General features: G+C 38.7%; 1 protein-coding gene across 1 annotated transcript in view; it reads left to right on the forward strand.

Moving 5' to 3' along the window:
• LOC124776799 (phosphatidylcholine:ceramide cholinephosphotransferase 2-like) overlaps positions 1-14486 on the forward strand; it is a 303955-nt gene that overhangs the window by 281445 nt on the left and 8024 nt on the right. The window contains exons 3-4 of the mRNA XM_047251944.1: positions 4724-4946; positions 8528-8738. Of these exons, the coding sequence (XP_047107900.1) occupies positions 4724-4946; positions 8528-8738 (434 nt within the window). The remainder of the gene's footprint in view (positions 1-4723; positions 4947-8527; positions 8739-14486) is intronic.

Raw genomic sequence — 14486 nt, forward strand, 5'->3', positions numbered from 1 at the left:
GATCTGATTGAAACTGTATGGATCCCAATTAGGGTGTTAATATTATTTTGTAAGGTCTTATACTGACCAAGCTATGTGGAGTGCTGTTAATGTGTGTCCAATCAACTTCAAATGCCACTCTCAGGGGTTTACAAATGACAAGGCCACTCAGGAGCATATTTAATGGAAGCACTTGGCATATTGCTGAGTGGTGCACAGATGATTGTGGAGACCAGGAGAATTTAATTAAGTGATTTTGTGACATATTTATGCAATAAGTGTTTGAAAGATAATGAAGGCGCCAGAAATGAAGGTTTTTGTACAACCTGTCAGCTTTGACCCAGTGACAGTGTCAGGATGATGGACACCCCTGTTTCAGTAGTATACAGTATGGTGGCCATGTTGTCAATCTTTACACACGCAGACAGACAAAAATAATACAGGGAATTTTTAATTTAAGAATTACAATGAAACTAATGCAAAAACTTTGGGAATTAGGGGGTTTTGGGTGGGACAAACTAAATACAGGACATTCCTAATTATGAAGACATGCCAAAACAAATATTAACACAACAATCAAGCCAACAGTATTCTCAGAAGTCAACAAAAACTGAAGAAAAGAAATTGTCAGAAATTTTCCTTGACTTGCGTAGCTCAAAGAAAGTCCATGGGACTACAAAGCCACACATAGCTCCAAAGCAGGAAATTTCACTTGACCTATATAGCTAAAATTAAACCCAGGGTACCACAAGACCAAAACTCACCTCATATAGCTAATACCGAGAACCTAACCCCACCAATGTGGGTAAAATAAACTCCATTGTACCTACCAGTTGGAGACCAACATGATTACTGACAACTCTAGCATCATCACTGTAGGTAAAACAAACACCACGGTACCTACCAATCACAGTCCAACATGATTACTAACCACTAACAACACAACCTAGAACTTCATACAACAAATGCTTAACTCCAATTTTGTTATACAGGAAACACAGTTGTGTGCATAACAGCACACATAGCATGCATACTATAGTAAAAAATAAAAAAAGCTGACACAAATCCATTAATCTAGCAATGGAAAAAAGTCATTAACACAATCTCTCGAATGGCCAGCGTAGACTTCTAGCAGAAACCTGTTCAGGTAGAATGTGTTGTACTGTTGATAACGCCACATTTACTGGTCCCAGTAACATCACAATAATAATTCCGAACCCTAAAACTGCCTGTAACTGCCAACATCAAAATAACTTGCTAACAAATTGCCACAAACTCATCCAGTATTATTCTCATAAACAGCATTCACAGAACCCAATAAATCACAAACAACTTAGAAACATAAATATCCCTCACTAGAGAGTGCTATCGGCTGCTCCAGCTCACCCTCTCCCAATAGGATAAGGTCACATCTCCAAGCAGATGTGTGGCACAACAAACTTCGGTTTATTCATGAAGTATTCTGTGTGATACACTCAATGATTGTGCTGACATTTAGACTACATTGTTGTTTCACAAATTGTTTATTCTCCATTCTCTTCTTCAAACCAACGACATTGCCAGAAACCCACGGATACAGAATAAATAGGATCATTCCATATCAAGTGATCACATTTTCCAAAAGTTTCCCACTCTTCAATTTCCAATTTTGTTCAAATTTACCATCGAAACAAACATAACATAGAAGAGAACTCATGCAAAAACTCATAATACCTTACAGGGTGGAAACTGTGGCTCTGTATTTGAGAAGCTCATTGAGACGGGTGCAGTGAAAGTGAACAAACCTCAGTTTTGGAACCTTTGTTAATACAAGGATACAGCAACTAGGAACCTCTTGTTTTCAGATCCTGTGTAACTTTTGGACCTGAATTAGAAAAATATAGTGTGGCAACGTGTAAAACACTATAAAGCATGAAAGTACCCCAAAAAACCTGCAGAGAAAAACATTCAAATATTTTGGCCTTCTTTGGAGTCGAATATCTCCGGAAGAAAAATGCATAAGAACTACAACTTGGCACTTATATTAACAGTACTTGGGGCAGGACCCTATCGGTAAATCTTCCTACCTAAGCACTTATTGTGAATCAGACAATCAGAAACATGATGCCAAATATAAAACTGCAGAAAGTGAGCCAAGTTCAAGTGAAAATATTGCAAAAGGGTTAGTTCAGAAGTAGTTCTTTCCAGCACCGTTGGAAAGAGCACACTTTGCTCTCCTAGAAACATCTTGTTGTATCTTAGATCAATTAAGCAAAGGGATGAAAAGTAAGATAATTCTGCGCAATATTCTACCATTGGAAGCGGGTACAGCTTGCTTAATGCACAGTGCCAGTTCAAGCAACAGGGGTGATTGGCAAATTGATGCTCATTTTCAATTGACTATGAAGATCTATATAATTTTCATCTAAAAATTGCCCTTTATGAAGCCACTGGAAAGTAGTTTAGTCTGATATTGCGAAATTCATGTATGATGTGGTTCAGCATGATACAGCAGGCTTGAAGAAAAACAAAGAAAATTTGAGGTCTGATGAACTAGTTATTCTAATAAATTTTGCGGAAAATTATTCTTTCATTAACCAGGATGCTGTTCAAGGATATCACTGGGACAACAGTGAAGCAACAATGTGTTGTCTGTTGTAGACTGTAAAGCTGAAGAAGTACAATTTATTAACTTACGCATTATCAGCGATTGTCTCAAACATGACACTATTGCCATCCATACATTTCTGGCCAAACAGATCAACTGTATGATGGAAGTAGTAATACGCATTCACTATTTCAGTGGTGGTTCCGCTGCTCAATACAAGAATTAAAAAAAAAAAAAAAAAAAAAATTATCAATCTGTGCTACGATGAAGAGGACTTTGGTATAACTGCTGAATGAAATTTGTTTGGCACAAGCTATCGTAAATTTCTGTGCTATGGAATTGTTGGATTGGCTAAATACTTAGCAGCAGGAGCAATCCTACAACGAACTACAGGCAATCAAATTTTAACCCCGAAAGATGTATTCAAATTTTGTGACCAGTGGGTACAATGAATGAAGTTCATCTTTGTTTAAAGCCAAGAAGTAGGAAATGAAAAAAGATACAAGAAGAATGATTTGCAAATGACCACATCCAAGTTAGCTGCATTTCAAGTAATGCAACTTCTTTTGTGGCCTCAGTATATCAGTCAATTGCCACCACTGTGGCATTCATGTCAGTTTTAAGCCTTATACCTGGCCAATACATCACCTGCATCTATGACACTCGCTGGTGGATTGGTAACGTGTGAAGTTGATACTGAAGAACACAATGCCGTCATCAAATTCGACACCCTTGTGGTCCAGCTTGTCCATTCTGTTGGCCTGAAAGAGAAGATAAATGTTAGATTCCTCAACAGCATATCAGCATGAGTTTTGTAGCACCGTCAGCAACTAGAACAGAATGTCAGCAGAATTTTCCAGAAGCAATATTGAACAGTATTTAAGGAAAATTTAACTACATGAATCAGTAATTTTAAATAGCCCAGCTTGGGATGCAACAAGAAGAGACCCACATATTGGCTTCGGAACCATGGCAAGAAACCCAATTGAGTCTTTGGAACTTCGATGTAGAAACCAAAAAACGCAGGTTGGAAACTAAGGCAAGAAATTCAGTTGAGGTTTTGGAACCTCGAGGAAGAACCAGCAAACACAACCATCTATATGTAACAGAATAAGCAATGTTTTATAACATCATACCCACCTTGCAAATCAGGACACATGCAGAAACCGAAGCAACTAATGGTTTTGAACTGGTTGAGTCATCAAATTTTCATGGCTTTCATAACTAGTTAGAACAGAAGCATAAATCTATCAGTTGTCATTCTTGCTTGTCTTGAAGCAATAAGTTCAACAACCTATACCGTGTTGTGATCGTAACATATTGCACGTACTTGTGTTGAAGTTCATCTTCATAATTGGTCCCTTTGATGATGTGACTGTAAGATCCAACAGGATGTTCCTAGTGCGGAAAATTGTGCTCCTTTAAGTGGAGCCAGAAAGGAGAATTTCTGAATTGTCCTTTGAGCAATATTTACATCGGAACTTGGCTCATTTATCGTAATTTTGAATTCGTCACCATGTTTGTGATCAAGCATAATTCAAAATAGTTGGCTATACAGGAAAATACACTAATAAAATCATGTCACAAGCACTGTCAACAAATGTGCCAAGTTGTTGTTCTTTTGCATTTTTTCTTCCCGAGATATCTGACCCCAAAGAGGGTACGAGAAAACTGTGTACTTTTCTCTGCAGGTTTTTTGAATCACTTTAATGCAGGTTCACATTCTCACACACCCTATTTTTCTGATTCACAGCCGAAAGTTACCCAAGACCTGACAGAATTTCCTACTTGCTTTTGTCTTGTAATAAGAGTTCACAACATTGAATTCTGTTCGTTTTCAGGCACATTTGTTGAAAAGCTATCCAAATGGGTCATTGCTTCTCATATATTTAAGTTTATGATTTAAAAATTTGTACAGGTTCATTTTTAGGATAGGTTTCCGTCTACAGCAAATGTCAGGAAAATTGAAACTCAAAGTGGGAGGCCCATGATCACTCGAGGTGGAATGACCCAATACCATTTCTTCCCGAGACTGAAATCTATAAAATATTACGCTGTATACCCACAGTGGACAAAATATGTAGTTAACAAATGTTAGAACATCTTTAATTTCTTGTAGACTTTCTCGATAACATGCTCAATCTTTTTTTGTTACAGCCCCTACTCCCACCATCAGCAAAAAATGATTCGTGGTCTGGGAGTGGGAAAGGCAGTGTACTCCATTCACCATCCAGTGAATACTACGATGTGGAAGATAAGACTGAGGGTCTGTCCATTCACAGAAATGGTAGCCTTTCAAATGGCATCGTCAAGATCGACGTACCACCACCTCTCCGTGAAGAACCTAGGTTCCCAAAGGAGAAATGGAAAACATTTGTTGGTATGTTTATAAAGCCCTTCTATTCATATACTAAATTTTATAATACGTACCGTACTGCTAGTATACAGAAAATAAGTGACTGTGTGTGTTAGTAGAACAGCATCTTAGTTTTGTCTCTTATAATGTTTGCTGTTGTAATATCTCAAACATTATGCTTTTGGTCATTGTAATGACATAAACAAGAAACCTAGTACACCTGAGCTGTCTCTGATGGCAATAATTTATTTCTGACACAACCACTGCTGTCTGATTGGGTTACTAACATCTCTCTGCAGTGGTGTGAAAGTCTATTGATACTAACTTTTCTTTTACGTTTCCACTATGAAAGTTGAAGCTGTGACTGGGGTTAAAATAGTGGGTGCATTTGATTGATAATGGAACTAGTCACTTTAGAGTACTAAAAAAATAAATAACAAAGATGCTGTGACTTACCAAATGACAAAGCGCTGGTAGATAGACACAATAAAAAACACACACACAAATTTCAAGCTTTCGCAACCTAAGGTTGCTTCATCAGGAAAGAGGGAAAGACGAAAGGACGTGGGTTTTAAGGGAGAGGGTAAGGAGTCATTCCAATCCTGGGACTGGAAATACTTACCTTAGGGGGGAAAAAAGGACAGGTATACACTAGCGCGCGCGCAACACACACACACACACACACACACATACACACACACGTGTGTGTGCGCGAGTGTATACCTGTACGGTAGTAGGAGGGAGTGCCACGAATGACGTACTATAAAGCCTAACCAGTGAGGAATGAATGTTGAGGTGGAGATATATTTGAAGGTCACTTTTGTACACTTTTCTTGAATAACTTGAATGTTCATTTTCTTTATGTAGGCCTAAGTTTGCCCTTAGTGAGAGAGTAATATGAAAATCTTCGCTCTTAACATCAAAACTGCCATTTTAGCAGGATGGAGCCATGTCACATACCGCTCAACAATCAGTGAAAACTGTTAACAAATTGTTTGGAAGGCTCATCTTAGTGCTTGTGATTTCTTCCTGTGGGGAAATACTAAAAGCAATATGTACATCACACATCTTGCAACTATCCATGAACTGAAACAGAAGATTGCGGACGAAATCACTGCCATTCCCAGAGACATGCCTGCCATTCTGCACAACATTCTGTACCAAGCATGGAGTTTTCATTACAGGCTACTAGAATGTGAATGCCAAGGGGAGCACATCTTCCCAGCACAGTTTGTGATTTTTGTACAGAAAGCATAAATAGCATTCATCAGTAAAAACATGTTTTTCCCATTCATGCAAGTTAGGTTACTTCGGAATTTCACATTCCGGTGCATCTTTAGGAAGTTTTAGCTCCTTGCTCATGGAGGAAAGAGGGGTAGGTTGGGGAAAAGGTCAAAAAGAAAAGGCAAATCATTCAGACTCCTGGATGAGAGAAGCCCACCTGTTCTGAGGATGGGGAGATGACATGTTTCTTCATCAGGTTCTTTGACATCTAGTAAGTTGTTGAAAGATGTTACGTATTGTTATATTATAATTTTATGTACACAGACAACATAATATGGAAGATATGTACATGTCAGTAATACCATTTAATGGCACACGTGTGTGGGACTGATAGGCTAGAAAATTTGAAGAAAATTCACAAGATAAAATTTACAGTTGAACATCAGCCTACAGAATGGATTATCTTCTTTTATTTGATTATCAACTATCATAAGTGTAAGTAAACCTTCCAATACATAGAAAATATAGAACATAAATACAGTAAATCAAAACAATTTATGTTGGAGCAGTACGTGTGAAATTACCTGTTACCAGCTTGTGGTACATACAAAAACATTACATATTACCCGATAACCAAATCCTTATTAAGGTGAATACTTTAGAATTAAAGGAGACCACTCACCAAAAAGCAGTAGTATAACTCCGAAAGCTAGTAAGTTTTCTTTCTTTTGTATGTGCCTATTGACAACGATTTAACCACTTTCTGCTGCCAACCTCTTCAATTGTATTTTTAGTGCATTAATGTTTTGCTCTGAGTTGCCCGCAGTAGCAATTTCATTTTAAGTTGATGGTATCTAGATGATTTGGAAAGAATGAGGAGTGGGAATGAATGAGTGATGCTCATTGGTGTTTGTTGCACAGACAGGTCGTCGTCAGATAGTAGGAGAGCGTGTAAAGGGTTTCAAGCTTGCTGCTTTATGAAGCTGAGAAGTACCAGAGTAGTAGGATTTTATTTCATGATTTCTCATCAGAAAGCTAACTGAAGTTTCACTTTACTAAAGTCTGCAAAATAATTCTTCACTACCATAATAATCTTTTTTCAGAATTTCCCCTTAAAGCTTGTGAAGCCAATCATTTGTGCCAATGTGTTTACATTTCCATATTTAGGATTGCATAAACCATGCTGTTGGCGTATGCTGAAAATTATTTTATGTTCTCTGGATATCTTAGATGCAAAGAAGAATTTTCATGTGGATACAAGTAATTCAATGTAGAAAGAAGGTGCATTATCTTGTGCAAAGTGCATTTGACATTTATTTTGTGTTGTGTTTTGTTCGCTTCAGTAAATCTCAGGTGTACAGTACAATAAAGCATTGTACATTAGATATAGGGCAAGTCGTTACTTATAACTACACTAAAATTTGTACATAATTACAGTTGAATACCTGTTACATGTCCATGATACAAGTAAATTGTATCATTTACAGGATATTTTTCCAATAACAATTATAACTGAATTAAGTACAATATAAACTCTTTCGTATTGATTATGTTCTCATCTCATATAATTAAAGTATATTATGTCAAAAACTGGTAGCACTAGTTTTCAGAATACACATTTCTCAGGATGAGGAGGAAGCAGAAACAACACCCTTCCGGAACATATCCAAGTGTTGCCAGTTGGTATGAAGAGAATAGCTGATAATGTGCCCTTGTGTTTGACTGAGGCACACCACAAATAGATATTTTACAAACATCTGTGCAGAATATGTTGTGTGTCTTGTAGAAAGAACTTCACAGACTAGAAGTTGAAGTAATTGTAATTTGGTGTATAAGAGTCTGTTTGTTGAGTAGAGTGTAGTGAAAGTGATAGCATACCCCCTTCCATCGAGATAAGTAGTAATGATGTTGACAAGCACATTGTAGCAGTACCTTTCTTTTAAATGTTATTTTAATAACTTTTGTATTACTAACTGGACAATACATACATTTCAACAAATTTTTAATACCATATTTATAGAGAAAACTGTACTAAGTAAGATACCAAAATACTTGTTGATGACTGTAACAATACTATGGAAAAGATAGTTGCTACTCACTATATATCGGAGATCTGAGTCACAGATAGGCACAATAGAAAGACTGTCAGAATTTGAGCTTTCGGCCAGCAAGCCCTTCGTTGAAGGTAGAAAATGCACTTGCTCGCACACACACACACACACACACACACACACACACCCTGACAGTCTTTTTGTTATGTCTATCTGCGACTCAGCATCTCCACTGTGTGGTGAGTAACAACTATCCTTTTCGTAATAATGTTACTTCCCATCCAGGATTTTCCATTGTTGAATTGTACTTAATGACTGGGTTTGTTTCAGCATTTCTAATGTTAGTGGTGAATTTCATAATCACCACTGCAACTCTGGCATTGGTGCATGAACGTGTACCTGATAGAGATAAATATGGACCACTACCAGATATATTCCTGGATAACGTCAAGGCTGCAGATTGGGCCTTAGATGTCTCCGAAATCCTTATTATGATCTCTACAAACACTGCTTTCATAGTTCTTATCTTCCACAAACACAGGTATTTGATAAAGTTACTTTTCAAATATATTAGAACATTGCTTTTCAGTAAGTTAAAGGCAGCAGTTGTATGTTGCACAATTTTATGTAATGTGAATTTAAATGTTTGACTTTGAACAATGTCAAGATATACATTGTCATCACACAAACAGTAACAAGAAAGCTTCTATCCTATTCATTCTCTTTGAGTGAAGCCCCTTGTTTAACTAACTTCTTTCCTGTTGAGTCTTTTGGATTTTAACTCCACTTATTACTCTGTATGTGTAATCTGTAACTGAATGAGGACATTTAGCAAATTATTACTTAAATTTGTTTCCTATACCTTTTCCTTAAATAATAAATAATAATGATGATGATGCTTTATCACTTTTACTGCTGACTCGTATACCCTTTCCTTTCACCTGTTTTCATCCTGTTGAAAGAATTTTAAAGTAATTTGAAAACGAAGATTCAAATATATTTTTAAATTTGTGTTCATGTAAGCCCTCCATTTGTTCGCTTCACTAGTCAGTAAATAGTTATACAGCTCATGTCACATTGGTTTTGTACTACCATTTTGAAGAGGCAGTGTTTTATTCCCAGTCTTAGTTTCATCATTTGTTGTTAACTGATACTTTGTGTATAAAACGAAGTAGTATTTATAACAGTGGAAATTAAGTTGGTGGTGTTGTACACTATGGGGGCACATTGTGGAGTGCTATGTGCTGGTCGAGTTTTTGGAAATAAAACATTCCTTGATAGAAGTAGTACGAGGGTCAGTCAAAAAGTAATGCCTCCTATTTTTTTTTCTACGTTTAATTGTCAGGAAATTTAAATGCAATTACATAGGTTGAAAACCACAACATTGAGGATCATTTTGTCATTTTTCAATGTAATCTCCGCCCATCTCTACAGTTTTGGTCCATCTTTGAACAAGGGCATGTATCCCAGCACGGTAAAAATCACAGCTCTGCTTCCTAAGCCATTGACGCACGGATGTTTTGACGGCCTCCTCATCTTCAAAATGAATCCCACGATGAGCTTCTTTTAGTGGCCCGAACAGATGGAAGTCTGATGGTGCCAGGTCAGGGCTGTATGGGGGATGAGGCAAAACTTCGCATCCAATTTTGACAATCTCATCAGAGGTGTGACGACTGGTGTGTGGTCTTGCATTGTCATGCAAAAGAAGAACATCTGCCATTGATTTTGTTGGGCGAACTCGCTGAAGACGTGCTTTAAGTTTGTTGAGGGTTGTGACGTATTGAACAGAATTTATTGTGCATCCCTGCTCCAAAAAATCAACCAGAATCACACCCTCTGTATCCCAGAAAACTGTTGCCATAACTTTCCATGCCGATCGCACAGTTTTGAATTTTTTCTTCCTCGGCGAGCTTGTGTGACGCCACTCCATTGACTGCCTCTTTGATTCGGGTTCAAAAAAATGCACCCATGTTTCGTCCCCGGTCACAATTTTTTTCAGAAACTCATCTCCCTCCAAACGGAAGCGCTGCAAGTGTTGGGAGGCTATTGTTTTCCTTGCCTCTTTATTCTGATCGGTTAACATTCTTGGAACCCACCGTGCACAAACTTTTGAGTACCCCAATTGTTTAATAATCGTGATCACACTGCCTTTACTAAGAGAAATAATGCGACACACTTCATCTGCAGTCACCCGACGGTCACCACGAATGATGTCATCAACTTGCTGAATGTTGTGTGGAGTCACTGCACTCACCGGCCTGCCGCTCCGCTTTTCGTCAGTCAACGGTGTTTGCCCTTCAGCTTCCTTACAACGACGAACCCATCGTCTAACAGTGCTGACATCCACTGTCACAACACCATACACCTTCTTCAGTCTTTCATGAATGCGTATGGGCGTTTCACCTTCTGCATTCAAGAATTCAATCACACAACGCTGTCTCAAACGAACATCGATGTCGGCTATCTTACAAACTTCTGCTGTGCTGCCACCTGTTGACACAGAAAGTTACTACTGCAGTGGATTGCAGAAGAAGGTTTGAGGAATGGCGCCAAATTCAAATTTTTCACTTAACTTAATTTCTTTAAGTAGAAAAAAAATGGGAGGCATTACTTTTTGACCGACCCTCGTACATCTGTTTTTCTTGCCACTGAAACTGTAACACTTGTTTTGAAGGTATATCTGTAATAAGATGAAGTGATATGTGCTTTTAATGTAACGTAAAACTTACAGGAAACCAAGCAGGTCAGGTGGCCTAGAGGTGTAGCCTACCACAGTAATTTCTTATGAAGATGTGTGTACCCTTTTGTAGAGGAAAAAAAAATCATTTCAATATCTTTGCAGAAAGAAACTGTATGTGTCTCAAGAGTACACAATCCAGGCATGTCAAAGACGGAAGAGATTTGAAATTTCAGAAATTGTGGTATTAGCACCATGGAATATAAAAGAATTAGGACAGAGTGAACAGAGAATTACAAACGGGAAAATGTAGATATAGCTGTCGTAATCGAAACAAAAAGAAAAATAAATTGTGTAAAATGATCAAATGATTGTATAATCTACAGCAGTGTAAATCAAACAATGAGAGCATGATCTGTGATCTAGAGCAGGGTTTCCCAAACTGTGTGTCTGCGAAAACCTATTAATAACGTGGCATTTCTGTTTCGGCATTTTGACGATACTAATTTGTTTTTAAAAGTTTATTATGATTTCCATGTTATTAGCTATGATTTAAAATCGAAGTAATCATGGAACAAAACATTTTTTTTCTGATTTTTTTTAAAATTATTTTAACTGTCAACATAAACAAGGTTTACCATTAATTTACCAGCATTCTCAAAGTGTTCCATCAGAGAGAGAGTTTGGGAATGCCTGATCTAGAGTCACTAAATTTATTAGCAATAAATGAAAAATAAAATTTGGAGTTATAATTATGTGACTGAAAGAATACTTACAGTATGAAAGAAAACAGATAATGCTTGACAATGAGAGTTGTATATGCTCCTGAAGAAGGGGAAAAGGAAGAAACTGAGTTTCTTTATGAAGATATGAAACAGCAGACAAAAATAAATATGACCACTTGTTAATAAATGGAGCTCTGAATGCATGTGTTGGGAACATACCAATACCCGAAGTTGTAGGAACATATGGAGAGCACACAGACAATAAAATACTAGCCAAGAATTAGGATTTTGCAACATTTAATAGTATGAAAATTTTAATCATATTCTTTGGGGGGGGAAAATTCGTAAATATACATGGAGTGCAGGAGGCCACCAGTCTCTTGTTGATTATTTGATAGTAAATAGAAAACCTGTTGGCTAGATGGTAAAACAAATATATTACACAACACCAAAGAAGCAGTATTTAAAGTATATCTTTCACGAGAAGACATTGGTCCTCTGTACCAATGAATACATGCACAATATCTACAGAATGAAATCATCCAGAGGAATGGACAAACATAAAATGGGAAAATTTAAGTCATGTTTTGACAGAGCAGCAATGGAGGCTGTAGAGGGAAAGAAGAAAGACGACTTATTGTTGGACAGATTTGTTTTCACTTATAGAAATGATGTGAAAGGAAGTCAAGAGGTTACGGAATGGTTTACAAGCAAAGAGGAGTTGCTGCAGGAATAAATATCATAGACAAAGAGACTTTAATAAAGATCTGCCAAGAACTGTGAACTGAATATGACTAACAGAAGAAATAATTATTTCAGAAGATGAAGGGCATTTGTGTATCAAGGAGACAGCATTACACTATATGAGATACGGGAGGCCCTGGAACATGAAAAACAGGAAAGCTAAGGGCCTGATGGAATCAATGTAGAATTCATTAAATATCGAGGATTATTACAGCTGAGGCTTATGCCTCATAAATGAATGTTGGACGATTAGAAATGGTATCTGACTTGTCGACGACAGCGGAGGTGATACTATTCTACAGAAGAGGAGGAAGCAGTGTCTGTGAGAACTATAGAGGAATAAGCATTCAAAACGTTTCTTATAAACTCTATGCAAGAATTATTAACAGTAGAATGAAAAGGATGACTGACACCCTCCTGATGAACAAACAAAATATGTTTAGAAAGTGATCATTTTATAGTGACTGTTTCTGTTGCACAATAGTTAACTGAAAATGACAATAATACAACCTGGGACCCAAACTGAATTCATTTTACAATGTGAAGGGTACGAGTATTCTGACAGGTGTTGACATTAACAAAGAATGACTGATTAATGTTAGGGTGAATTATAAACCAATATGAAAGGGAGATGTAGGTCAATCAAGAAACAGATGGCTTCAGTGAAGACGGAACAGGCTGTGTAAGCCTGCTCCATGACATGAAGCTTAGATGTGGTAATTTGAGTGCACTGATAATATATTGCATCATTAAAGTACAATGTCTCAAAAAGTTTAATTCAGTTACCAATATATTCTGCAGAAATTTCAAAAAAGATTTTTGATGTTGAAAGTTACTTTTAAAAGAGTTAATATCATTTTCTTCTGACTTGACTCTACAATTTTAAGTTGTCAGGTTTTAAGCCTGGACCCTAACTGACACTGAATTTCATGTATCACACAAAATACAAGTAACAGCAACTGACATTTATTTATTTAATTTTTTCTTTAGTTCAACACCTGTGAGAGTGATGTAATGTCCCAAAACATGTTATAACATAAAATTTCCTTTATGAAAAGAAATCAGATGGAAGAATGTAAATACACTCCTGGAAATGGAAAAAAGAACACATTGACACCGGTGTGTCAGACCCACCATACTTGCTCCAGACACTGCGAGAGGGCTGTACAAGCAATGATCACACGCACGGCACAGCGGACACACCAGGAACCGCGGTGTTGGCCGTCGAATGGCGCTAGCTGCGCAGCATTTGTGCACCGCCGCCGTCAGTGTCAGCCAGTTTGCCGTGGCATACGGAGCTCCATCGCAGTCTTTAACACTGGTAGCATCCGCGACAGCGTGGACGTGAACCGTATGTGCAGTTGACGGACTTTGAGCGACGGCGTATAGTGGGCATGCGGGAGGCCGGGTGGACGTACCGCCGAATTGCTCAACACGTGGGGCGTGAGGTCTCCACAGTACATCGATGTTGTCGCCAGTGGTCGGCGGAAGGTGCACGTGCCCGTCGACCTGGGACCGGACCGCAGCGACGCACGGATGCACGCCAAGACCGTAGGATCCTACGCAGTGCCGTAGGGGACCGCACCGCCACTTCCCAGCAAATTAGGGACACTGTTGCTCCTGGGGTATCGGCGAGGACCATTCGCAACCGTCTCCATGAAGCTGGGCTACGGTCCCGCACACCGTTAGGCCGTCTTCCGCTCACGCCCCAACATCGTGCAGCCCGCCTCCAGTGGTGTCGCGACAGGCGTGAATGGAGGGGCGAATGGAGACGTGTCGTCTTCAGCGATGAGAGTCGCTTCTGCCTTGGTGCCAATGATGGTCGTATGCGTGTTTGGCGCCGTGCAGGTGAGCGCCACAATCAGGACTGCATACGACCGAGGCACACAGGGCCAACACCCGGCATCATGGTGTGGGGAGCGATCTCCTACACTGGCCGTACACCACTGGTGATCGTCGAGGGGACACTGAATAGTGCACGGTACATCCAAACCGTCATCAAACCCATCGTTCTACCATTCCTAGACCGGCAAGGGAACTTGCTGTTCCAACAGGACAATGCACGTCCGCATGTATCCCGTGCCACCCAACGTGCTCTAGAAGGTGTAAGTCAACTACCCTGGCCAGCAAGATCTCCGGATCT

The sequence above is a fragment of the Schistocerca piceifrons genome, chromosome 2 (genome assembly GCF_021461385.2).
Source record: "Schistocerca piceifrons isolate TAMUIC-IGC-003096 chromosome 2, iqSchPice1.1, whole genome shotgun sequence".
NCBI classification, from domain to species: domain Eukaryota; kingdom Metazoa; phylum Arthropoda; class Insecta; order Orthoptera; family Acrididae; genus Schistocerca; species Schistocerca piceifrons.